The 18895-nt window shown below is 46.2% G+C and overlaps 1 protein-coding gene across 1 annotated transcript; it reads left to right on the top strand.

The window, feature by feature from the left end:
* The first annotated feature begins 2340 nt into the window (after positions 1-2340).
* Positions 2341-8039, top strand: HEBP2 (heme binding protein 2). Its single transcript, XM_082474988.1, has 4 exons — positions 2341-2507; positions 3073-3208; positions 3948-4128; positions 7492-8039. The coding sequence occupies exons 1-4, from the start codon at positions 2409-2411 to the stop codon at positions 7688-7690; spliced, it is 615 nt and encodes a 204-aa protein (XP_082331114.1). The 5' UTR covers positions 2341-2408; the 3' UTR covers positions 7691-8039.
* Positions 8040-18895: the final 10856 nt, after the last annotated feature.

Raw genomic sequence — 18895 nt, 5'->3', positions numbered from 1 at the left:
GAAAAGCAGAAGTAAAACTGTCACTGTTTGCAGATGACATTACATAGAGAATCCTAAAGATGCTACCAGAAAACTACTAGAGCTAATCAATGAATCTGGTAGAGTAGCAGGATACAAAATTAATGCACAGAAATCTCTTGCATTCCTATATACTAATGACAAAAATTCTGAAAGAGAAATTAAGGAAACACTCCCATTTACCATTGCAACAAAAAGAATAAAATACCTAGGAATAAACCTACCTAAGGAGACAAAAGATCTGTATGCAGAAAACTATAAGACACTGATGAAAGAAATTAAAGATGATACAAACAGATGGAGAAATATACCATGTTCTTGGATTGGAAGAATCAACATTGTGAAAATGACTATACTACCCAAAGCAATCTACAGATTCAGTGCAATCCCCATCAAACTACCAATGGCATTTTTCACAGAAGTAGAACAAAAATTTCACAATTTGTATGGAAACACAAAAGACCCCGAATAGCCAAAACAATCTTGAGAAAGAAAAATGGAGCTGGAGGAATCAGGCTCCCAGACTTCAGACTATACTACAAAGCTGCAGTAATCAAGACACTATGGTACTGGTACAAAAACAGAAATATAGATCAATGAAACAGGATAGAAAGCCCAGAGATAAACCCATGCACATACGGTCACCTTATCTTTGATAAAGGAGGCAAGAATATACAATGGAGAAAAGACAGCCTCTTCGATAAGTGGTGCTGGGAAAACTGGACACCTACATGTAAAAGAATGAAATTAGAACCGTTCCTAACACCATACACAAAAATAAACTCAAAATGGATTAAAGGCCTAAATGTAAGGCCAGACACTATAAAACTCTTAGAGGAAAACATAGGCAGAACACTGTGACATAAATCATAGCAAGATCTTTTTTGACCCACCTCCTAGAGTAATGGAAATAAAAACAAAAATAAACAAATGGGACCTAATGAAACTTAAAAGCTTTTGCACAGCAAAGGAAACCATAAAAAAGATGAAATGACAACCCTCAGAATGGGAGAAAATATTTGCAAATGAAGCAACTGACAAAGGATTAATCTCCAAAATATACAAGCAGCTCATGCAGCTCAATACCAAAAAAACAAAAAGCCCAATCCAAAAATGGGCAGAAGACCTAAACAGACATTTCTCCAAAGAATATATCCAGATTGCCAACAAACACATGAAAGGATGCTCAACATCACTAATCATTAGAGAAATGCAAATCAAAACTACAATGAGGTATCACCTCACACTGGTCAGAATGGCCATCATCAAAAAATCTACAAAAAATAAATGCTGGAGAGGGTGTGGAGAAAAGGGAACCCTCTTGCACTATAGGTGGGAATGTAAATTGGTACAGCCACTGTGGAGAACAGTATGGAGGTTCCTTAAAAAACTAAAAATAGAACTACCATATGACCCAGCAATCCCACTACAGGGCATATACCCTGAGAAAACCATAATTCAAAAAGAGACATGTACCACAGTGTTCATTGCAGCACTATTTACAATAGCCAGGACACGGAAGCAACCTAAGTGTCCATCAACAGATGAATTGATAAAGAAGATGTGGCAAATATATACAATGGAATATTACTCAGCCATAAAAAGAAACGAAATTGAGTTATTTGTGATGAGGTGGATGGACCTAGAGTCTGTCATACAGAGTGAAGTAAGTCAGAAAGACAAAAACAAATACCATATGCTAACTCATATATATGGAATCTAAAAAAAAAAAAAAAGGTTCTGATGAACCTAGGGGCAGGACAGGAACAAAGACACAGATGTAGAGAATGCACATGAGGACATGGGGAAGGTTAAGCTGGGACGAAGTAAGAGAGTAGCATGGACATATACATACTACCAAATGTAAAATAGATAGCTACTGGGAAGCAGCTGCATGGTACAGGGAGAACAGCTGGGTGCTTTGTGACCACCTAGAGGTGTGAGATAGGGAGGGTGGGAGGAAGACACAAGAGGGAGGGGATATGCAGATATACCTATGCACATAGCTGATTCACTTTGTTATACAGCAGAAACTAACACAACACCGTAAAGCAATTATACTCCAATAAAGATTTAAAAAAAAAAAAAAGGGTGGAGGTGGGAGAAACCCCCCCCAAAGAAAGCCTGGCCAAGCTGACCCTGCCATCGGGTCTCCTGGCGGACCCTCAGGGGAGCGGCGGGCCAGAGCTGCCCCGGGGTGGGATCGCGGTCGCAGCGCCCCCTCCCGGCCTCGGCCTCGCAGAGTCCTGCGGACTCGGGGCTCCTGCAGTGTGTAGAGGGGGCCGGGCGTCTACGGGGCGGGGACTCGGGGACACGCAGGCGGGGCGGTCCCGAGTGGCCCCCTTCCGGCGCAGCTCGCCGGCTTCTTTCTCGGAGCGTCGGCGCCGCCCATGGCCGAGGTGCTGGAGCCCGATCCCGGGGCAGCCGAGGGCTCGGAGGCCCTCGCGGAGACGCCGTGCTGGGAAGCCGCGGAGGACGCAGGCCCCCAGGTAGGCTCCACCCGCGGGCGCGAAGGGTGAGGGCCGGGGGGTGGGGAGCGTGGGGCTGTCCTCGAGGTGATCTTCAATGCGGCCGGAGGGTCCCATAGGTTTAACTTAAAAGCACATTTAAAAAAATGGTCAGAGTCCCTGGCTCCATTCCTGCACAAACGGGAAGATGCGGTCGGTAAGCCGTAGTTACCCCCACGTACTGGCCACAAAAGAATTTCTTTTCTTTGCGGTTAAAAAAAAAAAAAAAAAAAAAATGGACCACGTCCCAAAACCTGCGATGGGACCCTCCGGGCGGGGGCGGAACAGTTGCTTGCTTTTAACCCGAATTGAGCCGACTCTCCCTACCCCTGCTTGTGGGGCAGAGGCCGCCGGCGTCTCTAATCCAAAGGTGGGAGCCGCGGGGGAGGAGCCCTGCCCGTTGCTGGGAAGCCCTGCCCGGTGCGGGGGAGCGCAGCCCCTGGGCTGGCCGTCCCAGGTGGACCCGAGATCAAGGTACCTGTACTGTTGCATCTCACGCTCTGCCTTCTTCGAATTGCTTCCCCAAGTTCCCCCTGTTCCATCTTAGCCCGCAAGTTATGAGATCCGACGCTACGGACCTGCGAAGTGGGTCAGCACTTCGGTTGAGTCTACGGACTGGGATTCGGCCATGCAGACCGGCTTCACAAGGCTGAACAGCTACATTCAAGGCAGAAACGAGAAAGGTGAAGGCACTTTACCTTGTCATTATACACACTGTATTGTGCTTGAGTGCCCTGGCTTATTGAGTCTTCGCTGATTAGATAAATAGCTTCTAGAATAGAAAAATAACCAGATCATCAAAGACTTAATGGTTGAAGAGGACTCTTCTCGGGACCTGAGGCGTCTAGAGGAGTGTAGTACTGGGCAGTGCTTGTTAGCCTCTGTTCTCCCTGTTTGTCATTCTGCTGGATGAACTGGGCCTCTGTGAAACTAGCATTAAGGCCTTTTCATGGCTAATGCTTTGAGGTAATTTGGTGACTGGTAGGGTAAGAGACATTAGGGGGCAGCAAGGGTCAAAGAACACAAGATCCAGGGTGTCAAGATATATCTTCTGGTTTGGCTCTGATGCTATTTATGTTTTAGCAGGTCACTTAGCCAATGGGACCTCTGTTTCTGAATTGTAAAAGTAAAGAATGAACTGGACTATGTGATCTCTCATTTCCCCTTCTGTCCCTAAAACTATGGAATTTATTAATGAAAAATATTAATAATACAGAAAGTGTTTAATGTGGGCAGTGGATAATTGTCATTTTGCCCTTATTTTTTTTTTTTAAGATGGAAATTATCTTAAAGGTTAAATATTTATGTCAAGTAAATCAAGAAACTCAGGTCAAAAAATAAGTTTTTAAATGTAGTCATAAATACACTAAATCTGCTTTCACGGTCTCCTTTGCATTAAAATGTATATTTTTTGTGGCACAGAGATGAAAATAAAGATGACAGCTCCAGTGACAAGCTACGTGGAGCCCGGTTCAGGTCCTTTTAGCGAGTCTACCGTTACCATTTCCCTGTATATCCCCTCTGAATGGCAATCTGATCCCCCCAGGCCTTCAGAGTCAGATGTCTTCATTGAAGACAGAGCTGAAATGACGGTGTTTGTACGGTAAGTGGTAGATAATTTATAGCCTTTCTGACTGTTGGTTTTACTTGGCGGGCACTCATAGTTTAGCTCCTGTGCAGCTTAGCTCCTATGCTTTTCCCTCTTCCACAAAAACAGGTCTAATGCATTTTGTGATGTTTTCCTAGTGACTTAGTTTTATACGTTACTAAGGGTCCTTTAGAAGAAATAACTAATACATTTAATGAGAAGGCTGATGCACACCTTCCGCAGATAAGACGCAATACAAATTATACACCGGACCTTCCCCCACAAAAGCAAAAGACTGTCCTTACCCGCCCTCTAGTTAAATTTGGAGAAAAATACGTTAAAACAATGCATGGTACCCCTCCTCCCAACTCGTAGTTTCTGATAGCCTCAATCTCTTCCCTTGGTTCCCCCAGCCCAAAGGATGGCAGCTGCTTCCCGCAGTGACTGCCTCTGTTGGTTGGTTTACTGGTTCCTTACTCTGACCTATAGTGCCTGTCTCAGTAAAGCGACTAATCAGCCTGCCAGCCTCCCCAGCAAGGACCATCGTAGCCATCGGCAGCACACCCTGCCCTGATAACCAGCCCCTGAATCTGGCCCATTCGCCTCAGAAAGGGTCGTGATTCCGTTCCCTTCCTCCCCACTGTTCCTTGCTCGGGCCCTCACCTTACAGGGACCGCAGCTAAGTCCTCTTTGCTACCCCAGTGCTCGGCACATGCCTGACACTCACCAGATACTCCGACATTTTTCAGTCTCAGGTTCCACTTCAAGAGCCTCCCAGCTGTTCTCTCTGCCCACCAGTCTCCTCTCCCTGGCCCTCCACTCTGGAACCCCGATCGTTCTCACAACGACAGCAACAAAACCCCAACCTGTTACTGTGTTTAAAAATCTGTTGGCTTCCTCTTGCTTCCGCGTGACATTCAGACCGTTCAGTATACGCATCACCTGCAACACGCGGCCCAACCTGTCTCCCTGACAACTCCCCCCCACCTCCCGCCCTTCACTGAGTAGGCTGAGTTCCTCCACATCTCTGTACCTTTGACCTTAGGCAAGTTACTGAGACTTTCCTTGCCAAAAATCTCATCTGTAAAATGTGTCTAATCACAGTACCTACCTACCATCTCACAGGGTTGCCATGAAGATCAGATGAGTTAATTTACCTAAAATACTTAGAACATGAGCATGATATTACTACCAGCTCTGGCTCCCTCTTTCTTCTCTTGCTGGAGAGCCTACTTTCATCCTTCAGGACTTAGATCAATTGGTACCTTGTCTGTGATGCCTTCCTCAGTTTCTCCAGTCAGCCAGCCACTCGGTCCTATGATTCTAAATTCTAATGACCTACTGATAGACTGTAACTTCCTCAAGAATATAGCAACATGTTACTCTGCCCGTATCCTTCGGCTCCTGGTGAGGCAGGTGTGTGTGGGGAGGCTCAGTATATGTCTGTGTCCTGAATAAAGCCATGGATAGATCATTGTAGAACAACATGTATTCAGAGGACAAAAGATGATTTCTAAGTAAGAGGCTCAAGATTTGATTTCAAGGAAGAAGTGGAATCTGAAACAGATTCCCTTTAGGCAGAACATTCCTTAAGGAAATAAATAATAAATTTAGGAGCCGAAATGTTTCCTAACACATGGTTCAGAATTATCATCATCAGTCAACATGATGGAAATTATAGAACAGTTTTATCAATTTATCTTCAATGTTTTATTTTATATACATGTGCATACACAGATTCCTCTACTTACTCAACTGGATTTAAAAGGTACTACAGGGCTTCCCTGGTGGCGCAGTGGTTGGGAGTCTGCCTGCTAATGCAGGCGACGCGGGTTCGCGCCCTGGTCTGGGAGGATCCCACATGCCGCGGAGCAACTAGGCCCGTGAGCCACAACTACTGAGCCTGCACGTCTGGAGCCTGTGCTCCGCAACAAGAGAGGCCGCAATAGTGAGAGGCCCGCGCACCGCGATGAAGAGTGGCCCCCGCTTGCCGCAACTACAGGAAGCCCTAGCACAGAAACGAAGACCCAACATAGTAACATAGTAATCAATCAATAAATGCCACTGCCTTTAAAAAAAAAAAAAAAAAAAGGTACTGCATGCCAGGAATGACTAGGTGCCTGGTAGACATTGTTGAACAGAACAGGCCTGGTTTGTACCCTTGAGACCTTACATCTTATCTGAAGAATGGTAGGAATGATCTTTTCCACTGGCACATTGATAATAAACCTTATGCTAAAGAAGGCATATTAGGAATGTTTTTGTGTCTGTTTTGCCTATTCTCAGCCTTCAAATTCATCACGTTTACATGTCAGCAACTCAGCTAGGTCGGTGTGCTGTCATGATTTAATCTCAGGGTATTTTTGTTTATATACTTTAAAATCTACACTTAAACTTCTATTTTCCCACTTTTTATGCAAATCTTTTGACTGTCTTTTCATCCCCATCCTCTTAGCAACCTCCTAACTGGCCCCTTCTCTCCAATCTAGTTTCCATCTCTCTGCCTATATTCTTACCCAGATCTAATCAAGTTACTTTTCTGCTTTTCCAACATCCTTTAGAATAATCTCAAAAGGCCTTAGGATGATGTACAAGGTTCCTCCTTCCAGCTCTGACTCACCTTTCTGACCTCATTTTATGCCTCACTATGAAATTGCTTTGTATTTCTGGACTTTTGTTCTTTTCTTATCCCTCCCCTTTCTCTGCCCAGCAAAACTATCCTCCATTCCAGACCCAACTCAGAGACACACCTTGCCCCGATGTAATCATATCCTCAGTGTTCCCAAGCACTTTGATTTTGTCTCTGTTAAAGCTTTTCTCAGACTGTATAGAGCTGCCAAAATGTCCATCTCTTCCATAGAGGATCAAAACTTATGTTCATCTGTAATGCAGTGCCTGCCCTTTTCCTAAGGAGAGAAAGAAAGGGGAAATGTTCAATAGAAAATGGAAAGACTAAAGGGAGGCTGCTAAGGGGGATTCATTGTGGCTCTCTGACCAGGAGAATCAACAGTACAGGAGACTGTTGGAAATGCAGGCTCTTGGGCCCCAGCCCAGACCTCCTGAACCTGTGTTTTCCCAGGTGACTTGCATGCACATTAGAGCTTGAGAAGCACAGAGTTAGAGCACAAGATGGCATAACTTCCAAATCTGCCCAACAGCTGGGACGTATTGCCTCCTCCTGGGTCCCCTCAGTGCGTGTGAGGTCACACTGAGCCTGGGAACCAGAGGAAGGGAACAGTCAGTTCAGCTGCCTACAGGGAGGAGCTTTGAAACCGTGCTCCATCCAGGTTTCCTTGTATCAGCTCCCACTTTTCTTCTTAGACTGACATTCACATCAGTATTAAAATTATTTATGGTCATTTACTTTCTCCTTTGTAGGTCTTTCGATGGATTCTCTAGTGCCCAAAAGAATCAAGAACAACTCTTGACATTAGCAAGCATTTTGAGGGAAGAAGGAAAAGTTTTCGATGAAAAGGTTTACTACACCGCAGGCTACAACAGTCCTTTCAAATTGCTTGATAGAAGAAATGAAGTGTGGTTGATTCAGAAAAAAGAACCCTCCAAAGAAAGTGAATGACAAAATGAGAGGAAGGTCCATTGCCAGGGGCAAAACTTCTGTTTAACATAGACGTCAACATTACCCATAAGCAAAATGTGTCTAGTATCTCTACCTGAGAGTACTACTATGAATTGAGCTTATTTCCACTGTGCCTTTTTAATGCTTGAAGCTTTAGATACACAGATAACAGGGGACAGTATTCTATAAACATGTAAATCGATCTTTATTTCTATGAGGCTCCAGGGAAACGTCATGTTACTTCCCCCTTCTTCACTGTATCACAATCATGTTGCCTTATTTCTACTTGGATTTGTGTCAGTTGGATGTTACCTCCTCCAGATATTATCAATAAAAATGTTAAAGTTTATCCTGTGTGGAACTACAAGGCTATCAAGCCTAGAGAACTCAAGTTCAGTTGGAACCAAAAATCAAAGTGTCTTTTGCAGCTGCCACTGTTACTTTTTCTGTTGAGCCCTCTTTCCTACCTGCCCGCTGCTCCCACCACACAAGAAAAGCTCTCAGAATACTCAAAAGTGTTGCTAATATTCCGTGACAGAAAATAAATGTATGAAGTTAGGGACTTCCTACTTTATTTTGATACTCAAGAGAGGCATGTTTTTTTCTGAAGAAATGTATACAAACATAGACTTTTAAAATTCACTTGAATTTTTAAAGCATTTTATGCAGTATTTTGTGCAGTATTTTTATATACTGAATCAGTATATAAAAATGATTCAGTATTCAAAGAGGGGTTTGCTGCAAAATCAAAGAGGTTGAAATTTGGACCTAATTGTATTGGAACGCGCTTGTCCTGGAGAAGAGTGTCAGTCAGATATCTAGAAGCCTGTCATGGGAAGGTCATAGCTTTACTGTGGGCTCCTAGTGGACGATGGTTGTAGGCACGAAGGAGAAAAGCAGCTTGGAGCTCAGTGACTTCCCAATAGGTAAAGCTGCCCACGAACGACATTACTTCCCGTTTCTATCATTGCGTGTGTTCAAGCAGGCACGTGATCACTTATGTGGCAGATTTGGGTATCCAGTGGATGAAAGGGTGGGGCCGGAAGATGCTCAAGGTCCCTGCAGCCCCAGCATTATACGGTATCTCTTAAAATTAATCTCCCTAACCTGGGTACACTAGACCAACGTACCTACAGTTAGTGGTTTCCATAGCTAACGTTTATGGATTGCCTTCTAGGTGTAGCTTTCTAAGCATTTCACCTGAATTCCCACAGTCGACCCTCAGAACAACCCTGTGTGCCACCTTGTGTCATCTCCATTTCACAGATGAGGACATTGAGGCACGGAGATGTAAGGTAACTTGCCCCCAGCTGGAGCCGTAAGGGCAGAGGCCGATTCCATCCCAGGCAGTCAGACTCCTGGGTCCAGGCTGTTAACCGCTGCACCCACTGGCAGTCAGTGTTCTAGAGTGCAGCTTTCTCAGGCCATCAGTGGGCTAGGACTGTGTTGAGGGGTCCTTCCTGCATGTCATGCATGCATAATCAACATGATTATGCCCTCAGAGATACCTTTTAGATTATAATTTTTGATAGAAAACAAGCTAGGTTTCCGGTTTTGAAATTATTATATGGATATAATTTTTTAAGTCTTAGGCAATTATTTTCCAAAGGTATTTGCTTGCATTGATTATTTTTTTTATTCTTTGCATTTTTGTGTTCGTCAAAAAGAAATTAAATTTCTTTCTTAGCTCATTTACCAAAACCAGCTGTGGGTCACCTTCTAGCCCTCCTACTGATGAAAGTCCACAGTACTCGCCTCTACTGGTATGAGGTAAATATTTATATATTTACTCCATAGTCCTACAAAAATAGACATCTCTTATGCAGTAACTTCCATTTTAGATGAGAAAAGCATATGTCTGATTGCCAAGATTTAGTTGTAATCTGAAACATGTTCCATAAAAAAGCGATTTTGTACTATTCAGTCCAGGGTATCCCATTTTCCCCTCCTGGTCCATAAATCATAAACTAAAACATTTTTCAGCCCTCAATTAATCCAGACCAGAGAGTATTTCTCACAGCAATGAATCAGGTATTTTAATTATGTGGCTGGCACTGACTACAAAATATCCCTCAACATTTCTATTGAGATTTTTCTTCTCTTATCAATAGGAAATTCATGTCTAGATTCCTTTCTGAGACTAAACCATCCACCTTTCCTGTTGGTCTAATTCACACTCCATCAATTAGGCCTTCTCCCATCTTCAGGCTCTCCCTCCCAGCATGCTCCAATCACTCTACTTACCAACAGGCTCTGATTTGGCCTGATCTTCCCTGCTCCCCAGAATAAAATCCTAGTTCCCCCTAGACCCTTACATAGGACAATAATTCCCATTTCTCCCTTGCCTTGATTATCCAGTTTCCCTGGAAAGAGTTGTCCAGAGGCTTCCTTGGAGCTCTAGGCTGTGAGGAGGTATCTCAGGGACCATGACAGGGTTTTAAGGTGGGCAGCACCCCTCCAGCACCACCACCGTGCTTCCCACAGACCCATCCACGTTAGTCTACGTGTAGGTCAACTTTTCATGTTTTTAAAAGCCTGAAAATAATTCTTTAAACTGAGTGCATTCCTTCATTCCTTTCTAGTCATCACTTAACCCTCTAAAAATCTTGCTTTTCCTCCTAAATATTTCACTGGAATGCCATTTATTTTCATTCATTCTTCAAGAAGCATTATGGAGTCCCTCCTGGGTCGCAGGCTCTGCACACTATTCCAGGCACTGGGCTATGGTGACAGGCAGAAATGCCCCCATCAGTGGCTGTACCCATCAAATCCAACCACGTCTTCCACTCTCCTACTCAGTCCACCTTCCAGCTGAGAATACAACAGTGAGCAGGACAGGCAGGGCCCCTGTCCTTGTGGAGTGTACGTTCTGGAGAGCGAGAGAGTGCAAATACCAATGGGGCGGTGGGATAGGGTGTGGCTGGGCGGAGTGCAGTGGCTGTCACGTGGGCTGGCAGGCCAGGCCTCCCCGAGGAAGAGACACTTGAGATCTGAATGATGAGAAGGAGCCACTCAGATGACAGCTTGGGGGCGGGGGAAGCCTTCTGAGCAGAGGTGACGTGTCAAAGGCAGAAGCCCCCTTCAGTATCCAGAACAAAGCTGCACATACTGCTTGCTGAGCAGCTTGCACTGTGCTTGCAGGACACAGTCTCTCTGGACAAAGAAAACGCTGACTTGTACAGAGTTTCTGGAAGTGCAGAGTTCAAGGATTAGCGGACTTTCAGAATCACTTAGGAACTGATTGAGCTTTAGTTGTGGAGGTGCGGTTACCAGAGCGGGGTCGCTGCTGATGAGCATGAGTTAGGAGACTGGTTCAGAGGCGAGGTTACTGAAGCGAAGCTGTCATCAATCACTTCTGGTACTTATTTCTGATTGTGGCCAAAGAATGGGCATATCTTTTCTGGGATTTGGAGTCATGGCCGGCAAGCACGGCGGGGTCAGGGGTGGGGGGCATGCCACTCAGATCCACCTTCATGAAAGGACCGCTGCCCAGCTGTGAGGGGTGTGGTTAGCCGATGTCTCCAGCTGTGACTTTCTTCAGGATCCACTGCAGATTTCAAGATAAGGACACACTATTTTCAGGGGGGTACCTAGCCTACTAGCCTACAGTGGAGCGAGGCAGGAGGAGCTGATGGCATGCTTTTTTTACTGGCATCTTTCAGCCAAAGACTGAGCAAGCTGGTGGTACAAAGACCTAGCCATTTCTGTCCGACTCGGGACCCTTCCTATAAACAGTCTTTGCTCCAGAGCTCCCTGGCGGGCTCGTAGAAAGTGTCAGATCTGTGTTGCAGTCTGACAGCTCCCCTGCCCAATCTTGTGTTTCCTTTTTCCTTTCATGGGTATGACATCACCATACATCTTTTGTACTCCCAACTCTGTCTCAGCATCGAACTGGCACAGCTGGTATCAGTGTGGCCCCAAGATTGTGGGCAGTAAGACAGCATTTTGGGGCCTGGGTCATGTACTGCCTGGCCGGTTAGGAGTTCCCCATCCCTGTGGACAGGCCGTACATACACAGCTCGTGGCTCGAGGCTGTCTAGCTATTAATCCCTTAAATGGAATAGCTTACTGGTGAAAAGGAATGTGGTGACTGGTGAATGATTCAGGCGCTTCAAAAATTAGGAGTGGGGTGGATAATGAGTACAAGGACAGTAGACTTGAATGGCTGTTACTGAGTTGGACTGTTGTCCTGCAGGTGGATGATGGAAAGTCAAGGTCAGTTAACAAAGAATGTAAAACTACATGTGAGGGCCAGAGCCTCTTTGATAGCTTGCTAAGAAGTCCTCACCTCATGCAGAAGGCCAGCATAAGGATTGGATGGTAAAAGGCATAACCAGCAACAGATGTTCAACCAAGCCCGATCTGCCGTGTCACGGTCAGGACCAAACCTGGAACATGAAATGGGGACATCTGGCGGATGCCCCCAACAGTTTTGACTCCCTAGAAGTTTCTGAACATTCTGGGCGTGTGGAAGAGGCCCACCCTTCCCCCCATTAAGAGCTAGAACTACCCTCTCTCCCTCCTCCTGCCCTAATATGAGGAAAGACAATATAGAGGTCTTTCCCCCATAAGGCAACAGGTGCCTCTAGGAGCTGTTCCCACCCCATCTCCCGACTATCAGGCATTTACCCAAGGTGAAGTCACAGCATAACCTGGCAGAGGCCAGGCTGGGCCTGATGAAGGGAGAGATGGACGGTGTGCAAAGGTTGCCGCATAGCCTGGCCAATGTGTACTGGCAGGGCCAGGAGAGTACCTGGGGACTAGGTTCTGAAGGTGCTCAGCCAAAGGTGCCAGGACACAAGACTGGATAAAGGAAGCTTGCTGACTTGGGGATGTTGCTCTGGATACAGGAGTTAACACCATGAGTAGAACTCCAGGGGATACAGCAAACTCACTGCTTTAGGGAGGCTCCTGGCAGCCTGAAACAGTGATAGAAATGTTGAAATGCCTGAACTGATGGAAGAGGTAATAGAGGAAGGACTGAAAAGGCTCACGGAAGGGGCATGCTGGAATGGGTATATCATAGGCGGCAACAAGGCCCATGGGAGGATTTTTGTCGTACTCTGTTTGGGCTGCTATACCAGAATACCATAGACTGAGTGGCTTAAACAAGAGAAATGTATTTCTCACAGTTCGGAAGGCTGGGAATTCCAAGATCAAGGTGCTGGCCAAATCAGTGCCTGGTGAGGGCCCACTCCCTGGCTTGTAAATAGCCATCTTCTTCCTGTATCCTCACGTGATGGAGAGGGAAGGGAAGCTCTGGTCTCTTTCTCTTCTCGTAAGGACACTAATCCTACCTTGCTGACTCCACTCTCATGACCTCACCTAAACCTAATTATCTCCCAAAGGCCCATCTCCAAATACCATCACCTTGGGTGCTAGGGCTTCAACATATAAATCTGGGGTGGGCACAATTCAGTCCATAGACATTGTGTTCCACGAGAAGGCCCAGAGGAGCATCATTTACCAAGGCCAGTGGGAACGCACTGGTGAGAGAGGTGTGAGCATCGATCTCCTCTGCAGGCTGGGCTGGCTGGAAAGGCTGGGGTGGAACTTGGCTTGCTGCGAGCAATGTGGGTGATGACGAGACCTTGCAGAGCCCAGGCAGCAGTGCTAACCACTAAAGTAAGGGTGCGTAAATTATATTAAACACCAAGGTCAAAATGGCAGCCAAGGGGGCCTGACCTGTGAAGTCTTATGGAGGTAGTTAATAGAACATGGCATCCCTAGGGGCAAAATAGAGAGGGTAACCAATAAGGGTAATTCTTTATATATAATCAAAAGAGATCAAGGATGGATAAGCAGGGGGCTGAGATCACCTCCCCCCCCCCAAAAAAAACCTCAAAAAAGTCCCCACAAAACTGTGATCCCTTGCCCAGTTTCCAGACTCAAAACCCATTGACTGAAGAAATGACTGGGCCCTTAGGGGAATGGTCACTGCAGTAGTTCAGTGTATACGGTAATGATTCCCCTAGTATTTTTCCAAAAGGTCCTATGGCCATTTACTCAGGTGGCTACACATTGGAGAGAGAAAAATATCCAGATACGCCGGGATTCAAATTGACATTTGATACCCAGAAACTCAAAGTGTCATCATAGTTCCCCTTCCCATTTCAAAGTGGGAGCATGTGAACGTTAGAAAATAAATGGAGTACTAGTCAAAGTTTGGCTTATAGTGGGTCCACTGGGTCTGCAAACCCTCATTGTTATTTCTCCAATCCCTGGATATATAATTAAGATTGACGTACTTGGCAGGTAGGATAAACCCACACTGATTCCTCGACCTGTGAAGTAAGAGTGTAAGTCTCTAAACCCCTTTTCCCTCAACCAGGGTGGTAAGTAAAAACAGTACTCCCTTGAGCAATGCTCTTTAAAGCTCCCCAGATGAACATCCATTTCTGGCCATGATGGTGAAACAGGAGCCAGACGTGGCAAGTCCATAGCACACCACTGTGATCTCTGAGAGAAGAGGAAGAAAGGGAAGTCCAGTGAGTGTTCAGGCTTATGGCTTGGAGGTATAGTTTCCAGGCAGCAAAGCGGGGAGGGGGGAGGAAGCCAAACAGAGGCCAGTGGTGTCTCTGAGTTGAGGAGACAGGGACCAGTGTCATGGGACGCCAAGGTGGCTAGGATTTGTTGGGCCGAATAAAGGAGAGGAGGAACACACACACACAGAGCTCTCTGTAGATCCACAGCGAGTCCCTCTAAGTCTTGGCTGAGCACTAATCTGTGAAGGTGTAAGAAGAAACTGTCCCTGCCAAGAAATGAACAACTGGAAAGCAGTAGAACAAATGAGTCACAGATCACATTTGGGGCTGGGAATAGCTTTTGTTCCCACTAGCAAGAGTGGGAATAACTCATAACGCATGGGGCATCAGGTAGAGTTTTCCAAAGGGTATGGTGTTCGTAGTGAGGTTAAAGTGTCTCTAAACCAAAGGCTTCTCTCGAGCTCCCCTAACAAAGCTTAAAAGCCTTGAAAGGATCAAACTAATTCCAAAAGACTTGGCTGTGCACCAGAATAAAGCCTAATACTATTTAAAGGAATACAGTAAAATCTGTCAACAAGCAACCTAACATTCACAGTTCCCACCATCCAATAAAAAAATTACTAGAAAAATATGCAAAGAAATGGAAAAATATGACCCATAATTAGGGGGGAATCAATCACTAAAAACAGATCCAGAAGTGGTAGATATGAAGGAATCAGCAACTTGGACCATGTAATCTGGCAGACCCTAAGGTACTGGAGGTGTCAGTGGTGAAAAAAATTGCAGTGTGGAATTTATAAGACCCAGTGGGAGAATCACAATGCAGGTCCCTGGGGTCCTGAAGCAGGGCTGTGCTAAGTGCAGGAGAGAACCGCATGCTTTCTGAAAAGCAGCTTCTGGAGTGCTACTGGGCCCTGGTAGAGATGGACCCATGAGACACCAAGTGACGATACATCCAGAGCTGCCCATCTTAGCTGGGTCTTGTCAGAACCACCGTGTCCTAAGGTCTGTGGGACCTTAGGCGGTTCCATCGTGAGATGGAAATGATGCCTCGAGGAGCAATCACAAGCAGGAGCGGAGCACGCAAGCAAGCTACATGAGCAGGAGGCCCAGATCCCCATGGCATTACGGTTCCCCCACGTTGCTCCCTCCCTATGGCTGTTGGGACCTGTAAGATGGGCTGAAGGGGGTGGGGGGCAGGGACTTGAGCTTGCTTTTTTGTCAGTGAGTTGGCTTACTATGTGGGCCCAAGCTGGAGATGGACAGCAGTTGCATTACATCCTCATTCAGGGGTGACATCGAAAGAAAGCTTCGAGAAAAAAAATCTCCTGCAATCTTTCTGCAAAAAAAAAAAAGGGCAGAATTTTTGGTGATGGACCTGGTCACTCACTTCGTGAGAGAGAAAAGTTAAAATATATATGGAATCTTGGCAGTGGCCAATGGCTTGGCCAACTGGTCAGGAGTTCGAAAAGAAAAAGAATGGGATTGAGACAAGGTCTGCGGGTAGAGGCATATGGTTAGACATCTGGGAACAGGCACAGAACCTGAAAAACCGTATCGTATGTTAAGGCCCACTGGAAAGTACCCATTGGAAGAGGCACTAAACAACCAAGTAGACGAAATGACTTTGCCCGTTGGTATTAGCTCTTGTTGGCGCCCACCCCAGGGCTGGTACAATGGGCACACAAATATAGTGGCCGTGGTGGCAAAGATGCAGGCTATGCACGGACCCCCAAAAATACAGACTCCCACTTACCAAGGCCAACCTAGATACCGCTGAATCTGAATGTCCAACCTGCCAGCACTACATACCAATGCTGAGACCCTGGTAAGGCTGTCGGAAGCCTGACTTGTCATTTGATACCAAGTTGAGCATATTAGACTCATTCGTTCCTGGCAGGGCCAGCAATTGATTGACACGAGGGTTAACACCTATTCTGGGTATGCAGCTTTCTTTCCTGCTCACAGGGCCTTGCCCAGCACCACAGTCTAGAAACTTACAAAGTCTCTGATCTGCTGGCGTGGATTTACAGAGTGTGTGATCTACACATCATAACATCCAATCAGGGAGAGTAAGCTCATGGCTGCAGGATCCACTGGTTCTCTGACATACTGCACCACCTAGAAGCTGCTGGCCTGATAGAATATTGGAATGACTTGCTTTACTGCCTGGTTGGCTGCAATACCCTGCCAAGATGGGGCGCCATCTCCCAAACACAGTACACTTACTAAATCAGAGAACCTATATGGTGCTGTGTCTATAATAGGAAGGACACGTGGATCTGGGAACCAAGGGGTAGAAGGAGGAGTGACCTCACTTAACATCAATCACTCCCAGTGAACCACTAGGGATGTAGGACTTTCCACCCCACAACTCTGGGCTCTGCAGAGCCAGAGGTCCTTGTTCTAAGAGGTGTAAACTCTCCATTGGCAACATAGCAAGGGTTCCATTGAACTTCAACCTACTGCTGCCAGCTGGGCACTCGGGTCTCTTTGTATCCAGGGACCGGCAGGCAAGAAGAGTCACCGTCTTGTCAGGGGTAATTGACCCTGAACTGTAGGCAAGCCTACAGCTGCATGATGTGGGGAACTAGAGGGCCCACTTGGGGCACCCTTTGTACTCCTTCCCCGATTGTCTATCCACAGGCAAGTACAGCCACCCTGGCTCCCAGGATTTCAGAACACTCTGGAATGAGGGCTTGGTTCACACCATCGGGAAAGCCCCAAGCCCAACAGAGGTGATAGCTGAGGGTGAAAGGAATTTAGAGTGGAGGTGGGGGATGATGAGTAACACTTGTATCCTGGAGACTATTTGCTGGAAGTTTCTGTAGTTGGTCCTATCAAATTCTTCTTTTTAAATCTCTCCTCAGGAAGAGAGGCCCACCAGAGCCCTGGAGGAGGTGCTGTCCACATGCTTATGGGGAACTGTATCCAAGCAGTGCAAGTGGTGGAGTGTGGCAGGCATGGAGATGTGCCATTATATCCCCCCTCAAGAAAAGACTTGCCATCCAGCTGCAAGAAGTGTGCTTGGCTGACAGCCTCCAACTATTGGCTTCAAAAGGTCCTCTTAGCTTTCAAGCTGAGGCCATGCTATTTCTCAAGGCAGGCAGGATAAGTGGTCAGTGATTTCACTAAGCTGTGGAAATTGAGGGCACACCTTTCTCAGGGTGGCCTCTTGCAAAAGACCAAGCAAGACACTGATAAAGGACCTAGCTGACTGATCAGTACTGCAGGGTGATAGCTCTGCCTGCCCCATTCTCTTTCCTCCCTTTTCCTTTCAAATGTGTTACAGTGTCTACTTCCTAAGGAACCTAAACCAGGGTAGAAATACAGGCACCTTTCTTTTCAATAGTTAAAATAAAGGCTCTAAGTCCAGAAGTAGCATCTATCAGGGCACAGAAAGAAGAATGAGGTGAACCTTTTGAGTGAGGGGAACAGTGGCAGATCTTAAAGGCCTTGCAGGCCACAGCTAGAAGTTAGAAGCCTATTCCAATTGTAACATCTAGTCTTTGGAGCGTTTCAAGCAGGGGAGTGCTTGAATTGTTTTTAAAAGCAGATTTTGGAAGGGGAATTGAGGGTGGCTGAAGATGCATGATAAAGGGAAGAAGACCAGTTGGGAGGCTTCTGCAGTAGTCTGGTCAAGAGATAATAGTTTGGACCTGAGAGGTGGCAGTGGAACTGGTCAGAAGTGATTGGATTTGTGATATATTTTGGCAATATGGTTGACATGACTTGCTTCTGGTTTAGACATGGGGTGAAAAGAGAGGCCATAAGGATGAGCCTAGACTTGGGGCCTGAGCCACTGTGTGAATGGTAACGCCCATTGATAAAGGCTTGGATATATTTAAGTTTAAAACACCTCTAAATGCAGATTCTGAGTAGGCAACTGATATACTGGAGCTCATGGACGAAGTCAGGACAGGAGACACTCAGGAGTGATGGGTATATATTACATTAATGTAACGCTATGGGATTAGACGCAGTTACCAAGGGAGGGAGTAGCTTGAGAAAAGGCTAAGACCCAAGGCAGGTCACAACATTCCCCTTCTTAAAAACCTTCATTGTTTCCCAGTACTACAAACATAACCCAAATTACCTGGGATGACATCCCAGGCCCTCTACATTCTTGCCTGAGATGACCTTTCCAGTCTCATGTCCCACTTTGTTTTTCTAGAGACTTCCTATTTTAGCTCCTTGGTTTCCTCTAAACACTTTGCTTCTGTGCCTCTGCTCATGCTATCCCCTCCGTTTGGAGTGTCTTTCGTTTGCCAACTTCCCCTGTTCGGCAAAATCCTCCTCATTCGTACACTCTTAGCTCAGGTTCACCATAGCCAATCCCTCTCTTATCTTCCTCTGAGAACAGTACCACTCAACTGCAAAGCAGGTGACAAATGACTTACCCAGTGGGTCTGCAGGTAGACAGCCCGAGGCTGGTGCAGTGACTCTGGATGTCATCAATGGACCAGGCTCCTTTCTCCTCCACCTTCCACAACATGTGGCTTCTTCCGTCCTTATTGGTGCCTCAAAGGTTGCAAGAGTACTGTTCTTCCTCCAGCCTCCCACCCATTCTAGGGATAAAAGGAGGAAGGGGATGGCACCTACATAAGGAAAGCAACTCTCTTGGAAACCCCTAGACTGTTGCCAGTCTCACTGGCCAAAACCGTGCCACGTGGCCCTTTGGATTGTGGGAGCTGGTGGGGTGGGTGGTAGTAGTATGTTA

Source organism: Balaenoptera physalus (assembly GCF_965194825.1).
Source record: "Balaenoptera physalus genome assembly, chromosome: 9".
In the NCBI taxonomy this organism is placed as follows: domain Eukaryota; kingdom Metazoa; phylum Chordata; class Mammalia; order Artiodactyla; family Balaenopteridae; genus Balaenoptera; species Balaenoptera physalus.
This window is presented reverse-complemented; position numbering and strand designations above follow the sequence as displayed.